Raw genomic sequence first — 21333 nt, forward strand, 5'->3', positions numbered from 1 at the left:
ACATGTGACTCCAGATCCACAGCAACGAATTGGAATTTATCTCTTAACTGACCTGTGAAATGGCCTAGCAAGCCTCTCAGTAATATCAAACTACTACAGAATAGGCGCTGTGCTGTTATTCCTAACATTTCTATACTAATTGAGGATAGTGAAAATTCAAATGGTGGAATTAAATTTTAAGAATGAATATCTTCACTAAAGAAGCTAAAAATACACCTGATGTGATTATCAGTTACAGTTGGCATTCATTCTTTATTGGATTTCTGCTGGGTTCCGTGTGCCATTGGTTGGGCGTTGAGGTTGGGTAATTTATTACCTGAATGCCAATCGTGAGTATCATTCATTTTCCCCTGTTTTTCGATCAATGCATCATGCACTCCTGGGAGTATCAACCAGTGATGGCTTGCGAAGGGTTGTCTGCTGAATAGTAATTCCACAATAAGATGAAGTTTACAAATTCAGAAGTGAGATGGGATTCATTTCAGACAGTGCCACATAGCCTGTCAGCTGAGGAGGACCTGCCTTGAAGAGTTAGGCAGTCTTCTTACAATGCAAGCACAGGTTTCTAAGAGTGCTCTCAATGGCCTGTGGTCCTCATCATTGTCTTGACAATACCATGGATGGTGACCAAATTCAGGACACTGCATAAGGTAGGCCTGTAATCACTGGACCCATGGTAGGTATATACAAAATATCTGCGGTAACCAGAGTGAGTTTTTGCAGTGATGCTCAAGTGAAATGGATCCCAGGCACTGAATCTTTGAACCATTGTACACAGTAAGTTTGGCAGTGGTAGGTCGAGCCATCACCTCCACTTCTGTGGGCATATGCATTTCATTGTGCAAAGTGGATGGACGTTCTGACCTGCACTAGTTTCTAGTTTTGCACTTAGTTTATGCTATTTCAACATCAGTGCGTACATAACCTGGATGGTATCAAAGGCTCCTGTTGGTACCACTGAGCAAATACATTCTTTGACGTCCACTATATTAAATGTGTGTTCACTTGGTTTATTGTTGCTCTAGTCCTTCTCATCATCTGACCGTACAGCTTTGCTAGTTATTTCACATATCTGGTTTTGACAATGCTTGCTATGGACAGTTGGCCGGTTGGAATGAGGTACTTGCCTGGACTCCAGCTTCCCTTGACAACAAACCATGGGCCCGATTTTACCATTTGGAGTCTAAGGGCCGGATCCGGGCATAATACAGATCCCAGCCCGGAGCCCTTTCTGCAGCGGGCCCATATGCTTTTTGCCAGCTCCAGTCTGATCTGCATTGTGGGCGGGGCTTAGCGCTGGAACGATAGGAGCTCTGAACCGCGCATGCGCAATTCGAAAAAAATTTGAAAAAGTGCACCCGGGTGGGGAAAAAAAAGCAGAAAGCGGGGACAGCGACTCTCTGACACAGATCATCGGTTGGGGGTGGGGTGTCAGATGTATCTCTGGGGGTGGTGGGGAGTGTGGCAAGAGGGCTGATCATTGTCTGGTGGTAGAAGGGAGGCCCGATCGCTCACTGATAGGGGTGGGGCGGATGGATCTCTGGTTGGGGGGGGGTGGGGTGGTGTGCAGGGATGTCCACTGCCACTCTGCAGGTGATTGGTGGGAAGGGAGGGCAAGGATGTCTGCTGCCACTCTGCGGTCGATCCCTCCTCCCGGAGTGGACATGCGGCCACTCTGACCCGCCTCCTCCCCCTCTCCCCCCTCCCCAAGAGGCTGCTCTGACCCGCCTCCTCCCCCTCTCCCCCCTCCCCAAGAGGCTGCTCTGACCTGCCTCCTCTTCCTCCAGCCCCCAACCTGAGGATACTCTGACCCGCCTTCCCCCCACACTCTCCAAAGGATGATCTGGGTCAGAGAGCTGTTGTAGGCTCTGAAGCCGCTTTGGAGGTTCCCCTGCAAAATAAAAACTGGCTTTGGGTTTTTATTCTGCAGGTCGTTTACAACATGGATTCAGAGCAGACCAGAAGACGGTAAAGTGAGATTTGGTAGAAAGTTGGGCGCGCAGTTCGTTAAATCGATTTAAATGCATGCTGATTCGGGTGTGGACCGGATCTGCGCCCAAATCAGGTGTCGGTAAAGTTGTGATTTGCTCGGATTCGGGTGCAGTCATGTTAAAGACCCGACGCCTGAATTTACCATGATTTTGCACCTGAAAACGGGCATGAATTTTTGGTAAAATCAAGCCCTACGTGTTTCAGCCATTGCTTTCTGCATTAGTGTTTGCAGTAATCTCTTGTGCCATGTGCCTTTGTACATTGTTGAACACTAGGCAATTTCTGGGTGTATGTGTGAAGTCACACCAGTTGTATTGCCTACTAGCGTTGCCTGTGCTGACTATTGTGCCAATGATGGGCAAATTATACATAGCCGGCCCATAAACTCTGTCTATCCAGTAGTATGGTTTTGTATTTGCATCCACTTTGTAGCTGAATGCAAATACAAGAATGTTTGGTGCTTTCACGCTGCAGTCTTTGGGTTAATCCATGAAGTATCTTTGGAACACTTTTATTCACGAGCTCAATTATTCTGTTGGTTAGTTCTGCTGTTGTAAAGTCACTCCTGTGTCTGCATCTGCTTCTAAATTGATCAATGGTCTCTGTTGCTAGTATTCTAAAATACATAAATTCCAGACGGTGTATTCTGAAGTTGAGCTTCACATATAATTGATCTCCTGAGTGTTGACCACATTCTGTCTGGATTTTTAAGGTCATCATGTGACAGACCAGAAGTGTTCAATCTGTGGAGGCTCTCCTTGCCTATAATATATAATCTTCATGGCTTTTTTATCCTGTACAGAATTATCTAAGTCCAGAAAACATAACTCTACACGGTGTCCAAACAAAGTAAAATTAGAGAGGAGGCCTCTGCCTTCCAGCCAAATGTTAAACCATAAGATAAAGGAGCAGAATTAGGCCATTCAGCCCATCATGTCTGCTCCACTATTCAATCATGGCTGATAAGTTTTTCAATCCACTGGGAGTGTTGTGGTCATCCTCTGGCTTTTTTCCAGGATTATTAGGAGCATCTGGAGCAGGAACAAACGTTCAGAGTTTTCACAGCTATTCGGAACTTTTCCTGTGGCTTTGCGACTTGCAGTACCTTTGCCGGTCACCAAACTTAACTGGCCACAGTTTATTGCTTGATAGCAGTAGGAGGGCTGTTAAGCTGTTGCTGTCTTCAAAGTGGTTTTTGAAAAGCTCAGCCACGAAGCAGCAAAAATTAACTGCAGGCTCCTAAGAGAAAACTAAACAGAGAAAAGCTACTTTTTACAGCCTTCTTCAAGATGTTATGAGTGGTTGAGAGATAATACTGGATGGACATTTCTGTCTTGGCACAATTTGAATTTTAATGGCCCTTCTGTCACCATCCCCGCCCTCCTGAGGAAATAGTCTGCAGAAGCAATGGATATATTCCTGTCTGTGGAATTCTGCTGGCCCCTGACCCTGCAGTCAGCTATTTAATGTCTAATCCTGAACAAACTTCGCAGCAGGTAGACTTAAAGACTACTCAAGTTCTCCCAACTTGGAAAGATCTTAGTGGAAACCAATGTCTGCTGGCTGGTGCAAGGTGCCATGTTTGCGGCAATTTGCAAGATTCATACAGTGGAGCAGAATTGCTTACTCACTTCAACACAGTGACTACCTGTTTCACTTCCACGTCAGCAACTGCTGTATGTGAAAGGATTGAGACATGTATACTTCTCTGTAGAATCTTCAACAATCATGCGGCCACCATCTTATGTCCTTCTGATTGTTACAAACATACCAATCATATGATAAGGATTGATAATACAATAATGGGGTTCTTTATTTGAAGATAACACTATATACAGATAACGGTAACTATGTAGAGGTTATGCAGACATGTCCGACCGGTGGGACTGCTGCTGGCCATGATCTTATTGAATGGCGGGGCAGGCTCGAAGGGCTAGATGGCCTACTCCTGCTCCTATTTCTTATGTTCTTATACTCTGTCCACTGAGTCATTGGACCATACAGAACATCCTGTCTCATAGTGGGCAGTGATGGACAGCAATTTAGGATATACACCCTTAAAGATACATGTACATCACATCACAATATTCAGCACTCTTGGTGAAAAAAATCCTCCCCTTTGATCCTTCTGCCAACCACTTGAAATCTTCCCTCTCTGGTTGTTGACCGATCTGCTAACAGAAATGGGTTCTTCTTATTCATTCTATAATTTTATACATCTCAATTAAATCTTCCCTCTGTTCCAAAGAAACAAACCCATCCTATCCAATCTTTTCTCATTACTGAAATTTTCTATTCCTGGCAACATCCTTGTAACTTTTTTCTGTACTATCTCTAGTGTGATCTCATGTTTCCCGTAATGTAGTGTCCAGGATTCTGTGCAGTACTCCACCTCCGGTCTAACTAGTATTTTATACAGTTCTAATAACCTTCCTGCTCACATACTCTAGGCTAATAAAGGCGAATAACAGAACATATTCCATATATCTTCTCAATCATCTTTATCTATCTGTTCTGCTCTCGTTAGAAATCCATAGACATAAGAACATAAGAAATAGGAGCAGGGGTGGGCCAACTGGCCGTTCGAGCCTGCCCCGCCATTCAATAAGATCATGGCTGATCTGTTGTGGCTCAGTTCCACATTCCCGCCCTCTCCCCATAACCCTTAATCCCCTCTCTTATCAAAAACCCATCAACCCGCGTCTTAAAAATATTGAGCAAGGTAGCCTCCACCACTTCAACGGGCAGAGAATTCCAGAGATTCACCACCCTTTGAGTGAAGAAGTTCCTCCTCGACTCTGTTCTAACGTCCTTTCATTGTTCAATATCTTTCAGAATCCTACATTTATGGTTTATTCCTATCCTGTTTCTCCTCAAATGTATTATAAATAGTCATAACAGCAGAGAATGAGGCCATGAGTCCATACTGGTTCTCCGTAAGCAATCCAACCCATGGTGACATTGTGGTTAGCATTGCTGCCTCAATGCACTAGGGACCTGGGTTTAATTCCAACCTTGGGTGAATGCCTGAGTGGAATTTCATGTTCTCCAATAGCGGGATTTTATGACCTCGCTTAAGCGAGATCATAAAATCCTGCCCGAGGTCAATGTAGATTTCCATAAAATTCCAGCCCCCATGTCTGCATGGGTTTGCTCCCACAGTTCAAAGATGTGCAGGTTAGGTGAACTGACCACGCTAGATTGTCACTTAGTGTCCCAATATGTGTAGGTTAGGGGGATTAGCAGGGCAAATACGTGGGCCTACGGGGATAGGGCCTGGGTTGGATGAATCTGGCAGAAAGTTGGTGCAGACTTAATGGGCCAAATGGCCTCTTTCTACACTGTAGGTATTCTGTGATTCAATTACCTGCTCTGTCTGCCCTGAAGACATAGCCACTTTGAGGGACATTAGCCTTCTTGATATTTCACCTCTCATTATGTTTATTCCATTCAATATTTCTCACTGCTGTACTAAGTCAACTTTGTCCCCCATTTAGGGGAAAACTGATGGAAAGTGTTCATTAATAATCAACCCCATACCTTCAACTTCTAAGTTGCATTTCTGGTCTCTAATTGGCCCAATTTTTTCCTCAGTTAAGTTCTTTGCTCCTTATGTATGTTTTGGTACATTTTTGGGTTTTCCATGATTTTACTTACCAATATTTTTTCTTGTCTTTCATTTTCCTACCCATTTTCTCTCTTGTGCTTTCTATTTTCCTCTAATCATTCTTCACTATTGAGCTTCTGCTTTCTGACATAAGTTCCAATTTTGCCACATGCTCCTCTGTATGTTCTTATGATCTCTGGGTAGTCTTAGGCACCCAGGGGGTGAGGGTGTGGGGTGGTCTATTTTGGAATTCAGTCCTTTTTCTTTGTGGGAACATATAAGTTCTGATCCATTTATTTCCTCCTTGAATGCCTCTCAAGTAGCTGTTTCCAGTCCAGTTTTGCAAAACCATCTCTTAGCTTCGTAAAATGGGTCTTTTTCCAGTTCAAAACTTTTATTCTTGACTAATATCTGGATGAGGAAAGGTTGGGCAGGTGATATTTGTAACTGCTGAATTTAGAAGGGTAAGGGGGCCTTGATTGAAACATAGATGTTTCCTCTTATGGGAAATCTAGTACCAGGGCCCACTGTTCAAAAATAAAGATTGCCCAGTTAAGACAGGGATGGGGAAAATTGTTTTCTCTCACAGGGTGGAGAGTCTTTGGAGCTTTCTTTCTCAGAAGACAGTGGAAGTAGAGTCTTTAACTATTCTTAAGATGGGGTAGATTGCTTATTAATAAATGGGGTGAAAGGTTAATGGGGATGGGCAATATGGAGTTACAATCTGACCTCACTGAATGGTCAAACGGCCAAGTGGCCTACTCCTGCTCTTAATTCATATTTTCATATACATGTTCAAGAAAGTAGCGGTCAGACATTTGGAAGGGCTATCAAAGGAGGCGTGGTGAATTGCAGTCCATCTTGCAGATGGTACACACTGTTCATCAGTGGTGGAGAGAAAGTGAATGTTTAAGGTAGTGAATGGGATGAGAATTAAGCCGGCTGCTTTGTCCTGGATGGTGTCAAGCTTTTTGAGTGTTGTTCCAGCTACACATCCAGGCAAGCAGGGAATATTACTGACTGGCACCTTGTAAATGATCGATAGACTTTGAGGAGTCAGGCGGCAATTTACTCGTTGCAGAATTTGCAGACTCTGACCTGCTACTGTAGCCACAATATTTTTTATGTCTAGTACAGTTCAGTTTCTGATCAATGGTAATCCCCCACCCATCCCACCCCCAAGTATTGTTAATAGTGGGAGATCCAGCAATAGTAATGTCGAGGGAGATTAGATTCTCTTTTGTTGGAGACAGTCTTGCCTGGTATTTGTGTGGTATGAATGTAACTTGCAATTATCAGCCCAAGCCTGAACGTTGTTCAGAACCTGCTGCATATGAACACAGATTGCTTCAGTGAAGTTGCAAATGGTGCTAAGCATGTGGCATTATCAGTGAACACTGAACTTATTATGGAAGGTCATTGATGAAGTAGCTGAAGGTGGTAGGCCCTCGATACTATCCTGAGGAACACCTGCAGTGATGTCCTAGGGCTAAGATAATTGACTTCCAACCACCACCACCATTTTCCCTTGTGCTCAGTATGACACCAACCAATGGAGTTTTCCCCCTTGCTCCCATTGACACCAGTTTTGCAAGGGCTCCTTTATTTTACAATCGGTGCAGGGTTGATGGGCTGAATGGCCCTTTTCCGAACTGTAGGGATTCTATTCTGATCAAATACAGCCTTGATATCAAGGGCAGTCACTCTCAGCTCACCCCAGGAATTCAGCTCTTTTGTCCATGTTTGGACCAAGGCTGTAGTGAGATCTGGAGCTGAGTGACTCTGGCAGAATCCAAAGTGAGTGCCAATGAGCAGGTTATTGCCACATAAGTGCTGCTTGACACACATTTTCCATCACTTTGCTGGCAATCAAGAGTACACTGATGGGGAGGTAATTGACTGGGTATCCTTTGATGTGCTTGTGAGGACATAATTAAGCTATTTTTCACAATGCCGGGTACATGCTAGTGTTGCAACGGCACTGGCTTGCAGCATGGCTAGTTCTCCAGCACCAATCTTCAGTATTATTGCCGGAATGTGGTCAGGATTTGCAGCATCCAGGGCATTCAGGCATTTCTTAATATTACACGGAGTGATTCAAATTGGCTGAGCACTAGCATCTGTGATGCTGAGGAGCTCAGGAGGCGGCCAGATGGTTCATCCACTTTGTCTCAACATAGCTGTGAATACAACTTATCTTTTGCACTGATGTGCTGTGCTCCTTCATCATTCATGACAGGGTTATTCTTGGAGCCTTCTCCTGATAGTCATTTAATTGTCCACCACTATTCATTACTGCTTGTGGCAGGAATGCAGAGCTTAAATCTGATTCACTGGTTGTGGGATCACTTAGCTCTGTCTATTGCATGCTGCTTACAGTTTGGCTTGCAATCAATCCTGTGTTAGTTTCACCAAGTTGACACATTTTTTTTTAGGTATGCCTGGTACTGTTCCTGACAACCTTCCCGCACTCCTCACTGACCCATGGTTTATTCCTGGACTTGACGGTAGAGTGGGGGATATGCTGGGCCATGAGGTTATGATTAAAAACGGTTCTGCTGCTGTTAATTGCCTATGACCTCATGGATGCCCAGTTTTAACCCATTTACAGTAATGATAGTGCCACACTACATGATGGAGAACATCCTCAATGTGAAGATGGGACATGCCTTCACAAGAATTGTCTTGCGGTCACTCCTATCATACATCTACTATAATAACCAGATTGGTGAGGGAGAATATGCAAACTCCACACAGACAGTGACCCATCTGGGTCCCCGGTGCTGTGAGGCAGCAATACTAACCACTGTGCTGCCCCACTTTTGAGTACAATCACTGTTGTGATATACATTAAATGACAAAAAAAAAATTAAATGTTGCCAGTAATGGAAAAGCAGCAGATGCAGAATAATTTCTCTCTTTACAGCTATTAACAGCACTCAAAGGTTGATAGATACTGAGTCACAGGACCAAGATGAATCAGATATCCTGATCCGCACTATACTTAGGACCCAACTCTTGAGACGAATAATCGCACGTTGATGATTGCGGACCTTATCTTGCTCAAGATTGCTTTAAAGGCATCAGCAGTGCATTTGCTGTCACTTTTGACAGATTTTAATGCCAATTCTGGGAAGTAATGGTTCAGTCAACTTCCACCTGCCCCTTCCAACAGCATGATGTGTTTCAAAGTTTATTTTTCCCACTTTAATAATTGGGTGTTTCACTGTTCTTATCAAAATCTGAACATATATACAGTATGTGCATCAAAACTCCAAATACCTACAAATCACTTCAATATTTGATAAAAATATACAACAATTGTCAAGTAGTTGAGAATTCTGTCTATTCAAAGATTTCAGCATAGAAACCATGCGTTCATTCATTTGTTTTCAATCATGTAGGAAAATTGTTCCTGGGCAAGACTGCAGGGAACCACCATCTTGGTTTAATTGAACTTTGTTCACTATCCAGTTAACAAGTGCACAGAAGCTCATTTCTGGAAAGTTGGATAGGCTAATGTGTGAAAAACACACACATAACTGTGAGCCCACACTGCATGTTTCCTTACGCATTTAGGGAGCACATCAGGAGTTCAATAAAGTCATTCAGTGAAAAATAAAAATCAATAAATGCCTGTTAGAATGGGTATGCACAGAGCTTGTCTATCTGAATATTTCTAAAGCAAGGACTTTACTCAATATCTTCTTGGAACTCTCTTTTCTAAATAATCAGTCAGATGCCCAGGGGGTACTCCTGTGTTGCTTTGTTTACAGTAGGCCATGCCTTCCCACAATGTGTACAGATGTGGACCTGCCGATAATCTGACTTGCAAGATGTTCCATGGTTTTGGGAAGCAAATAACTGGTGCCTTGTGTACAATGGCTGAACTGTTATTTTCAAGGGAAGCATGTCCACATCTGGCAGTGACAGACTGAATGGACTACACAGAAGATGAAATGCACCAAGGGGAAATGAGGAATTTTCTGCACCATGGCCACTGCTTTCATTCATTCAGTAATAAAATATTACAACTACTGATGTGTACTTCAATATTTACAGAGCTTTTCAAATTAGCTAGGCTGGAATTGCCTATAAACATCAACTTAGCTGCAGAGTTCAAATTTACTGCTTGAAAATGTAGTGACAAGCTGTATGCATTTAGACAAGCAGAACGAGCAATAAAAATACATGTAGTCACTAACTTAACATATAAATAAATTCCAGTCTGCTATAATAGAAAGATACAGATTACACAAATGATTTAAAGGACTTTAAAATATTTATTTAGTGATATATCTTCAGTGATGTCATCCACAGGTGTTACTTTAGAGATTGGGCCAGACAAAACGTTGGAAAAGCTACTTTCTCGATTGAACTTCAACTCAGAAGCTCCACCAGTACTCAGTTAGTAAATGTAACAATTGATGCGATTCTGAACAAGACACATCAAGCAATTTCTAAGTCCGATCTTTAGTCCATGTTCGTTTGACCTCTTCAGTTCGAGGAGTCCAATGTACGCCACAATCCTGGGCTAGAGTGACAGAGGATGGGCAGGGCTTGAGGAGCAGGCAATGGTCGTGGGAGGAATCAGCCAGAATTTTAGGTCTTCTGACCTATACGTTGATGCTGCTGGGAAGCATCTGCACAGGAACATTAAGGAAAGATCCTCTTTGAGCTGAACTTTGACTCTACTCTTCCTCATGCATCCCTTCTCTAGGCCACAAAACCTATCACTCAATATCTAGTTTTGAACATGAAGAGGTGACCCTTGATGAGAAGCAAAAGGATTGTGGGTGTCTTGAAACACTGCCCCAACTCCTGTTACCACTTTCAAGAGAGTGGAGAGAAAATTAGAGCGAGTTGGCCTCAAATCAAAACTCTGGCATGATTTTAGTTTTTAAAAAAAGTAAAGCTTTCAGATGAGCTTCTTGCTGTGCACTGCCTTGTCCCCCACAATATCCAAATGTGCTAAATATTTAAAATTCTAAATCAAGAACTAATGTTATGAAGATACATTTTGAAAATGCACGTGTAGTCCATTCTTATCCAGAAATTGATATGCATTTGCCTGTTCCTGGTACGAAAAATATGTGCAAAGATGACAAATTTAGTGTGGGAAGGCCCAATCCATATGTGCATTTGGACCACTGCTAAAATTCTTTGCAACACTTTGTCTTGTAGGGTGTCTTACACAGGAACTAAAATAGATATTCAGCCCTTAAGATATAGAAACAAGGGGTTTAAGGGCTAGTTTGGGGCCAGTCTTGGAAACTGCAATGAGTAAAGCACAAGCAAAGCTTGCTCTGCTCGGAACTGGCCGAGCTGCTGCTGTGACCTAAGCCATAACTGCCAAAGAATATTGCCCCGAACCAGGAAAAGCAGGAGCATACCCTACTCAAGAGTCCACAAGGTTAATTCCTCTCTCCACCCTCACTGTCTTCTACCGCACACCCCACCTTTGCACATTCCACTCCCAACATTTACCTTCAGACCACTATCTGCGGTCACAGCATGTTTTCACATTACTGTGGAGGTAGTTGTATTAGGAGCGCTCCTTTGAGCTTTGCAAAGGTATTACATGGTACTCATGGTGTGTATTTGTCCCCATCAGCAATTTACAGCCAACTAAGTCATTTCCCACATCCTACACACAGTTAAATCCTGAGGGTCAGACCTAATCCTATGAGTTGTGGAGTCAGACTCTAAGCTGCAAAGTCAGGCTGGTACAAGAATGGAGGACCTAGGGTAAAGCAATAACGTGCATATAACTGAAAAGGAAGAGAAAATCTTTCATCAGTTCTTCGTCCATTTCTTTTTTTTATTTTCTACTTCCTCCTCAGCCAATAGGCTGCATCTGTCCCATCCTTCCTTCCTTTCTGAAGTTCGAGGAGGAAAGGTCATGTAGATTGAAACTGGTGCAGTGCAAATGGCAAAGAACACTGGAGCACCGAGGAAACTTCTGAAAGACCAATGTGTTGGGGCAGGGCATAAATTTATTTGAAATGAAAGTGGAACCAATCCACTCATGTTGGGCTGATTGATAGAACACTGAAGAAGCCCTGCTTGAGCTGGAAACAACGCTGGAAGGTCTGGGTGTGTAACTGCAACAAGGAGGGTTGAAATGAAAGGATTGAGTGGAGATAGAGGAGTCATTCCATCTTGTCACTTGCTAAAATCAGTGATGTGGTTATTATTACCAGGTCCTATATTTTCAATTGCATCCTTATCTCATCTCTTCCTTTGACACTTTTCTCTTTAAAGATCCATGCTTACTGTCCTCCCAACATCCTGAACAGCTTACAGCTGAGATTTCATCTCTTCGTTATGCTTCCTCAAGTGATTTCAGTCTGTATTCCTCCAATTTGAGTCCATAGCTATTGTCATTTCAAAATGCGTTGGCACCTCGAGCCCCCTGACTAAATTATTCATCACATTATTGCTGTCCATTACTTTCTGATATTGCAAATAGAACATAGAACATTACAGCGCAGAACAGGCCCTTCGGCCCACGATGTTGCGCCGACCAGTTACAAAAACAATGACCCACTAGCCTATACCAATCCCTTTTCGTCCATAAACCTATCCATAGATCTCTTAAACACCCCCAAACTAGGCGCATTTACAACTGCAGCAGGCAGGGCATTCCAATCCCTCACCACCCGCTGGGTAAAGAACCTACCCCTGACATCCGTCGTGTAGCTACCCCCCCTTAATTTAAAGCCATGCCCCCTCGTGCTAGCTTTCTCCATCCGAGGAAAAAGGCTATCACTATCCACCCTATCTAAACCTCTAATCATCTTATATGTTTCAATAAGATCCCCTCTTAGCCGCCTTCTTTCCAACGAAAACAACCCTAAATCCCTCAGTCTCTCCTCATAGGACCTCCCCACCATACCAGGCAACATCCTAGTAAACCTCCTCTGCACCCTCTCCAAAGCCTCCACATCCTTCTTGTAATGTGGGGACCAGAACTGCACACAGTACTCCAAGTGCGGCCGCACCAGAGTAGTGTACAGTTGCAACATGACGCTGCGACTCCTAAATTCAATCCCCCTACCAATAAACGCCAAGACACCGTACGCCTTCTTAACAACCTTATCTACTTGATTCCCAACTTTCAGGGATCTATGTACACATACACCTAGATCCCTCTGTTCATCCACACTATTCAAAGTCCTCCCGTTAGCCCTATACTCGACACATCTGTTGCTCCTACCAAAGTGAATTACCTCACACTTCTCCGCATTAAATTCCATCCGCCACCTCTCGGCCCAGCTCTGCAACCTATCTAAGTCTCCCTGCAGACTATGACACCCTTCCTCACAATCTACCACACCTCCGACTTTGGTGTCATCAGCAAATTTACTAATCCACCCAACTATACCCTCATCCAGATCATTAATAAAGATTACAAACAACAGTGGCCCCAAAACAGATCCCTGAGGCACACCACTCGTAACCGAACTCCATGATGAATATTTACCATCAACCACCACCCTCTGTCTCCTATCTGATAGCCAATTCCTGATGGGCCCTTTCTTTTAAGGTCAGCCATCCCATTTTTAAGACTATCACCACCATTCACCAGGTGACCCATGGCATCATACTTAGTGTCTATCTACATTCCACCACCCTCTTGCGACACATTTATGAAAGTTGACACTATGTCTAAAACTGGTATCCTCACTACTCTCTGATTCACAACTCTGCCAGCTCTTTCAACCCAAAAGTGTGTCCCCTGTCTGCTTAGTAAAAACTGTTAATGCCCTTCCTACTCCATAAGTAACAAATAAAAATGGAGGCAATGTTCTCCCTTCAAGTGGAGCTGCACTCACATCTGCCATGAGTTTAACTGCTGTGTTTTGCTCAATGCAGGAGATCCTCCTCACTGCAGACGTATAGGGGGCATCACAAATATACAGCAATTGAAGCCCCACTACTGAATCAGGGTACCAGGCATGGGCAGGCCCTGACAGTGGCAGGGAAAGTAAGATTTACAAAGAAAATTTATGGTTTCCTTGTTGAGCAGACAGCGCAGGGTGTTCCTCTGGCCCTCATGCAGAAATATTGGGTATTTCCTGTCTCCAATCTTCTACTCCAGTCCCCTCATTATAATCATCTCCAGACCAATGGTTCTACTCCAGAAAGCCAAATGAAAGTTAAAACTAGAGACTAATTTTTACATATTTTTATAAACTTTTATTTAAAAGATACACATCACAAACATGCTCCTCCTAATCCAATGAGTTTCAATCTGGTCTTCTACAACTCCTAAACAGGAGTCCAAGCAAATCCCCAGTTAATGCCCAGCACCAGAATACAACAAAATACCCAACTACTGTTCAATTATATGATACAATTAACAGATTCACTTACCTCCAAATAATAAAACTTATAGTACAAACATTTAACAATTAAATCAAATACTTCCAGATTCTATACAAAGCATTATGTAACAAAGTGCCCTTCTGATAGGACCCCAAACAATTTCTCTGTCTATGCATTTTGCTTTGTAAAACAGTCTGATGGTTGATTGCTTGCATTCCCCATGTAATTTTCAGAATTTTCTTCTCTCCAGCATTTGTTCCAAACCAACAAGGTCAATCCTTAAGCTTTTTTTCACATTTTGTAGGGTGCACATTAATCCACAAGGAACAGCCACTGACGTCAGCATTTTTCAAACTTTTTTCCGGCAATCCACTTTTACCAAATGGCGATCCTCACAACCCATGATTATGTAACACAATGTTTTGAAAAAAGTACTGCACTTCTAAATACTCTTTCCTGGTACAGCATGCACTGAAATGAAGCCAGTTAATATGCTCTGAGTTCACAAATAGATGTAAACGGTTATGCATGTTCAATTAGAATGTTGTGCCAGTGTTACACATTTTAATCAGCAATGGGATTGAATGCAGTCTGGTTGGGAACATTGGAAATTCTACTGGAAAAAGTGGAATATGATTGCAGTCTGCATGACTTCTCACTTCTTAGTTAGAAAAAGTTCTCGGGTCAGAATGAGTTATTTCTTCTTATGGCAGTTGAAAGTGGGTTAAACTGCAAGAGTCCCGATTACCATCTACGCGGTTGGGCTTTAAAATGAAGCAGAGCATTCCGTTTGCAGCTTGGACTGGTGGCCTTCAGCCACACTTGGGGTTGTTACTGAGAGGTCGGGCTGCTGTTTCCTGCATGGCCCTAGGAAGGGTTGCTTGGAAATCAAAAGGCATCAAACCAGATGCATCCCTCAACAAGAGGGGGGAGAGAGAGGAGCAACAAGCTAACCCCAGTTCATTTACAAATCAATGCAACATGATCCCATAATTTTGAAGAGAGAAAAAAATTCAACAAAAAGAGTAGGTGGGTTTAAATTTGCATTTTTAGCCACTGTGTTTTAATGGGACTGCAGGTGGGGTGGAGACAAGCAAGCAAGACAACTGCAGAGAGATTCTACGCCCACTACCCTTCAGCAGTCAGGAAAGATGTGGTTTGTGCAGTATTTTATCGGTTAGGGCCTGGGTAGTGCGGAAACATGCAGTATTTAGGGGTAAGGGGGTGCTAGTGCACACGCGTGTGGGGAATTCTAGATAGTGACACATGCTGGGGATCATTTTTGGTGACCCATTTTTCAATATCCCATGACCCCCACTTTGAAGAACACTAATCTAAATAATCTTCAATGTGTATGCTTTCAATAGCATGCCCCTTATACAGAACCCCTTCTTTATATTTTGCAGATTTCACAGTTCTCAACAATTCCTTCTATTGCCTTATATAGGCATCAACTATACCTACATCTTTTAGCAGGATTTTTTACCTTTGGCCAATAAGATGAGTAAATCATCTATGTAACTTTAAGACAATTTGTTTTTATTCACTTATTCCCATCATCCGGTGACATAATACTTCGTTGAGAAAGATCAGGTCTTATTAAAAGGGACTGAATGGGTAAACTCAGGTCATCAGATTTTTCAAAAATAACTGCATTAATGTGCTCCATGTCAAATTTCATTTGTGCCTTTTTCATAAAAAGTCAACTCGATGCATAGATATCGCAAGATGTTACATCAGAATTCATAAAATGGCTTGCTCTAGCTTCTTTCTGTGGAATTATAACTCTGTTTAGTGATCTCAGTGTTGGCACTGCCAAATTCAAAACATGTAATACTTTTATATTCCTTAACCTTGATTTGAGCTGTATCAATTCACAGCTCCAGGGTTCTGGGTTTGATTCCCGGCTCGGGTCATTGTCTGTGTGGAGTTTGCACATTCTCCTTGTGTTTGCGTGGGTTTCCTCTGGGTACTCTGGTTTCCTCCCACAGTCCAAAGATGTGCAGGTTAGGTTGATTGACCATGCTAAGAAATTGCCCCTTAGAGTCCGGGGACATGTAGGTTAGAAGAATTAGTGGGTAATAATATGTAGGGATATGGGGGTAGGGCCTGGGTGGGATTGTGTTTGGTGCAGACTTGATGGGCCGAAGGCCTCTTTCTGCATTGTAGGGTTCTATGATTCTTTGATAATTACAGTTGAAATGGGAGCATGACCCAATGCTGTATGGTTAAGAGAGTCCTGACAAACAATTCCTCACAGAATCATAGAATCCCTACAGTGCAGGAGGCCCATCGAGTCTGCACTGACTCTCTGACAGAGTATCTTTCCCAGGAACCTCTTCCTTGCCTTATCCCTGTAATTCCACATATTTAGCATGGCTAATCCATCTAGTCTCTTGGGACACTAAGAGCAATTCAGCATGGCCAATCCACTCAACCTGCACATCTTTGGTTTGGGGGAGGAAAATGGAGCATGTGGAGGAAATCCACAAAGGCACAGGGAGAATGTGCAAACTCCACACAGACAGTTATCCAAGGCTGGTATTGAACCTGGGTCCCTGGAGCTGTGAGGCAGCAATGCTAACTGTTGTGCAACCATGCCACCCTTGTACTCAATGACAAGTAAAATTTGTTCAGACTCTTCATTCTCTTCCTCCAAATTTTCTGCATTATATCATTTCAAGGATCCTGCCTCTTTACTCTGGGCAGTTCTCTGCACACTGATAATTGGGGTTGGATTTTACAGACGATGAGGTTTCAGTCCCTGAAGAGTCAGCAGAGGGCACACCCCAACAATCATGGCAACACACACAGCCATTTAATGCTTCGAGGAGTAATTAGCTGGACATAGGACCTCTATCTGAGCCTCAGAGTTGCCAGCCAATCTGATTGACCAGTAGCTCTGTACTCCCAGCAGCACCAGTGGCCAGGACCAGGACTATAAGCAGTTCCTAAATTCAAAATCCTGAAGTCTGGTGGGCCGGGATTGCTGCTCACAGCGAGGGAAGGGGAATCTCAGAGATGGGTGGGTGGGGTACTTGGTGTGGAAAAGGAACTCTTGATGGAAGCACTCACCACACACCCACACCTCACCCACCACTGATATGCAGGAGAGGTTTTTCATGCAGACACTCAAACACCCCCTCCCCAACCTTGAACCTGCGCTCCTTTGAATTGACATTTCCACCCTGAGAAAAAGCTTCTGACTATCCACCCTTTCTATGCCGTTCACAATTTTGTAGATCTCTATCAGGTCCCCCCTCAGCCTCCGTCTTTTCAGTGAAGACAATCGTAGTTTATTCAAACTCTCTGCATAGTCAACACCTTCGAGACCAGGTGACATCTGGCAAACAAATACTATTGAACTTATTGCTAGTCAATGTGAGACACCATAGCACGCTCCAGTAACTAAACGGAGAATAATCAAGCACTTACTTTATACCAATTTCCACAATAGCCACTAGGATTTTGGATCATGATCGGAAATATTTTTCTTAGTTTCTAACTTTCATCTTTAGGCAATTCTGCTCTGCTGCCATGTTCCAGTCCAGAAAGCCAGACAGTGAAGGGCAGAATTGGATCCTAATCTTTTACACGTTATGAGCTTTCATGAACAGAGCTATGCATTACAAACCCAACAACCAGTTTCAATCTGCTCCTACTTGTAGGAGAACAAATAAATCTCCAGTTAATACCCATCACATTAGATACTCAATTACAATACAATTAACTGCCCACCAAAGCAGCTACAAAAGCTGCTAAGGGCCTCCTGCTGCCCAAATCTCACATGCCAGCCAGGTACTGAGTTTGCTGGGTTTGGGTGGGAGACTCATCTGTGAATTGTGAATGAACCATGGGATTTTAAAAGGCTCACAGCTTAGTCAAGCTTAGCCTGCTGAATTCAGACCAAACTCTTAGATCAAGCTAACCTGGATGAAATAAAAGCTTCTCTTTAAACTTCATGACATTCCTTGCCAACCCCTGATTGGTTTTCTCCTTTACAATTGCAATTTATCTACAACATATCCACATCATATTTATACTAAGCCCTATTCTTTATGTCCATCCATGCCATTGCTGTTCCCCACCTTTGCAGCCTCATTCAGCCCTAAATTTCTGCAAACATTGCCTGCCGTTCCACTTTGCACTCCCCTTCTCTGCAACTTTTAGTTCCACAGCCTGCAGTTTGTACAGTCCCACAATTAAACCTTCTCCTTACTATCTCTCTCCTTGCCTTTAAACTCCACTTAAAGACCTACCTCTTTAATCACCAATCCAAAACCACCTTCCTCAAATTTCCTAACTTCTGTCATGTTCATCTTTATGGAACACTTGCAAAATTTGCTCTTACAATTGAAAATTAGAAATATTTGCATTTTCACTCAACAAATATTGAATCATTGGACTTATTTATGCAACATTTACTTGCATTCTTACCTTCATTTTACCACTGTATTTCGGATCAGAAATGGTTGTGAAAGCAGCTTCTTTGCTCTGCTGTACAAACTCCGGAAATTTGCAAAATACTTGTTCACAAACTCTTCTGACAGTGGATGCCTTAAACAAAGACAAGAATCATAAATAGGAATTAAACTTGGTGATCAAAATCTCATTACGTATCAGAGCATTGACACAAGTATGGAATGAGAGAAGACAACTTCTCCCATGAACTCCAATCTTGTTGCCTTCCCAGAGATTAAGCTATTCGCACAAAAGTCAATATAAAATATGCAAATTCATCCAGCTTTCAGCTTACATTAAAGTAGAATTCCTGGGGGTTAAATGTAGTGCTTTAACAAATAATATCTAAAACAACGTTTTCAGATGTTGTTTTCACTAGAATATAGCAGTTGTCATGTTATAGCAGTGTATATTCATATCCTCATAACCTTCAACTGTGTTCCTAACCAGTTCCCTTAACAGAATATGACACAGCCACATAAGATTTTACTTTCAATGATCTAAAGCTTGGTCAAAGAGGTTAGCTTGAAGCAGTGTCTGAGAGGAGGAAAGTCCAGGAGAGGGGTGCAGAACTGTAGAGAGTGGATTCAAGAACTTGTTTGATCCTGAAATGTAGCTCTGTTTCACATATGGAAAGAAAACAATCATGAAACCACTTTTCAGGTCACAATGTAGATACTCAACATTTCTACAGAGCTGAATTATACGCTGATCTAGATTTCTTTGCAGCTCTGACGGCCCCTTTGTTTTTCTTTTTGACACATGCTTCTGTATTTGGAACTGTAACTTGTCCTACTGTAGTGAAGATTCCTCATACAAGCCTGGTTTCTTCTCTGTACTGATGGCTTGCCTTTTTGGAGATTACTAGACAAGGTGCTCTTACTGGGTCATATTGAATGCCATTCTCCTTATAAACCTCAAAAGAAATCTTTGAGTGCCCCGAGTGCATATTACATGGTTTGTAATGAACAATATGTTGAAATATCCAACCTACATGTCATTGCATGGATAACATCACCCATTAAGTTGAACAAGCACTAAAGCTGGAGTATCTGACAACTTTTGAGAATATTGTGTACTTGTCACCAGCGAATTTCTTTATCCTTCATACATTTAATCTCATGCATGTGTTCAATGCCTTGATCAATCTGATGCTTAAGTATTTGCAACTGATAATCACCACTTTACTCATCTGTGATTGTATTTTTTGTTTGCAGGCAGTCTGAGTTATTTTAGTTAGGGATTGACTTATTGCTATCGGAGAATCTTTTCCACAATGATTTTGCTGCAGCTAGGTAGGCTTCCTGCACCTGCTCTATGAATTTTTTTGGTAACCTGACTTTTAGGACTTTGTGCATCAAGCTTTGCTGCAATAGCCCAGAAGAATATCTGTCTAGAGGGAAACATATCTGATGAAACAGTCAAAGAGATAATTTTCTTGGCTCTATATGTCACCTCACTCAGCACTTCAGGCTTTATGCAGCAAGTAAGGAGCCAATTAGTAACAGCTTTTGTTCCTCATGCAATTTTGGTTCCTGACTTTCAAAGGCAATCACATACTACTTCAGAAGGGGAAGGACTGCACAGTACACGCTCATGGTCATTCTTGTTTGTTTCTTCTGGTAGAAATATTTGTATACAATATATTGTCTCCTATCTTTTGAACTAGCCATTTTGGTTTATCTCGATCTCCAACTGAACAGTCTCACAAACTCCTTGTGTGATAGATTTGTCTATAAGATCCTTGAACCTTTTCATCCCCGTCCATAAAGGTAAAGTATAAAACAGTCAAAACATCCATCTGCTGCAAAGTACCTACTGTAAAATCACTAAGCCATCAATGGGCACATAACACACTGGCATTTTGAACTTGAATTCATAGAATAGAATAAAATCCCTACAATGCAGAAAGAGGCCATTTGGCCCATCAAATCTGCATCCACCTTGGCCCTACCCCCTTATTTACCCACTAACCTACACATCTCAGGACACTAAGGGACAATTTTAGCATAGCCAATCAACCTAATCCTGCACATCTTTGGACTGTGGGAGGAAACTGGAGCACCCGGAGGAAACCCACACAGACACGAGGAGAATGTGCAAACTCCACACAGACAGACAGTGACCGAAGCCAGGAATCAAACCCAGGGCCCCGGAACTGTGAAGCAGCAGTGCTAATCACTGTGTTACCGTGCCGCCCATGAATGAATGAATGAACAGATCAGCCATGATCTTATTGAATGGAGGGGCAGGCTCGAAGGGCTAGATGGCCTACTCCTGCTCCTATTTCTTATGTTCTATGTTCTTATGAATGCTTCTACATTCCATGAACGTAGAAACATAGTGCCTTTCCTCTTGAAGACCTGTAGACCACTCATTGTAGCAATCATTCAACAGCATCTCCAATAAAAAAGCCTCTGAAGGATTTGCCAAAGGCCTTGGCTGTATTGTGTGCATTGCGAGAACTGTCCCATTATTTAGCAGCAAACGTGAAGCAACTGTTCTGAAATGAGTTTCCAAACCAGTCTTTGGCTCTCACACGACACAAAATGAAGTACGTGGACTTTTGCAGTATCAGGCACTCGTGCCATCTTTCTTCAGCAATTCAATGTCTTCTGGTCCTTTGCCAAGTGTTGTGCAACAGCTGTTGTCTGAAGCGTCATCATAAATAGCAGAGAATGATCCACAGTGAAAGTAAAAACTACTGCTTCAGCAGTGGCAACTTGGAAAGACAACTAGTTTGAGAGTGGAAGGGGTGGTCAGCTTCTTTGACACTAGGTGCACAGGTCTTGAAAAGTGCTCACAGCACTTGTTGCAGCATCATTACTGTCAGTACTTGTTTGAGAACGCAAAATACTTTACCAAATATACATGAAGAAATCTAATCAGAAATACCTAAGTAGCTTCTGCCTGAAATAATGCAAAATCATCATCCCTGGGTC

The 21333-nt window shown here is 42.6% G+C and overlaps 1 protein-coding gene across 7 annotated transcripts in view; it reads right to left on the minus strand.

Annotated features, from left to right (window-relative positions):
• The window catches only part of ercc6l2 (excision repair cross-complementation group 6-like 2), a 94736-nt gene that overhangs the window by 52718 nt on the left and 20685 nt on the right, over nt 1–21333 (minus strand). For all 7 annotated transcript variants that reach the window (XM_080188789.1, XM_080188791.1, XM_080188790.1 and 4 more), the window contains exon 10: nt 18368–18487. In XM_080188789.1, coding sequence (XP_080044915.1) covers nt 18368–18487 — 120 coding nt within the window. The remainder of the gene's footprint in view (nt 1–18367; nt 18488–21333) is intronic.

The sequence above is a fragment of the Carcharhinus amblyrhynchos genome, chromosome 5, assembly GCF_965287045.1.
Source record: "Carcharhinus amblyrhynchos chromosome 5, sCarAmb.v2.hapA, whole genome shotgun sequence".
Classification (NCBI taxonomy): domain Eukaryota; kingdom Metazoa; phylum Chordata; class Chondrichthyes; order Carcharhiniformes; family Carcharhinidae; genus Carcharhinus; species Carcharhinus amblyrhynchos.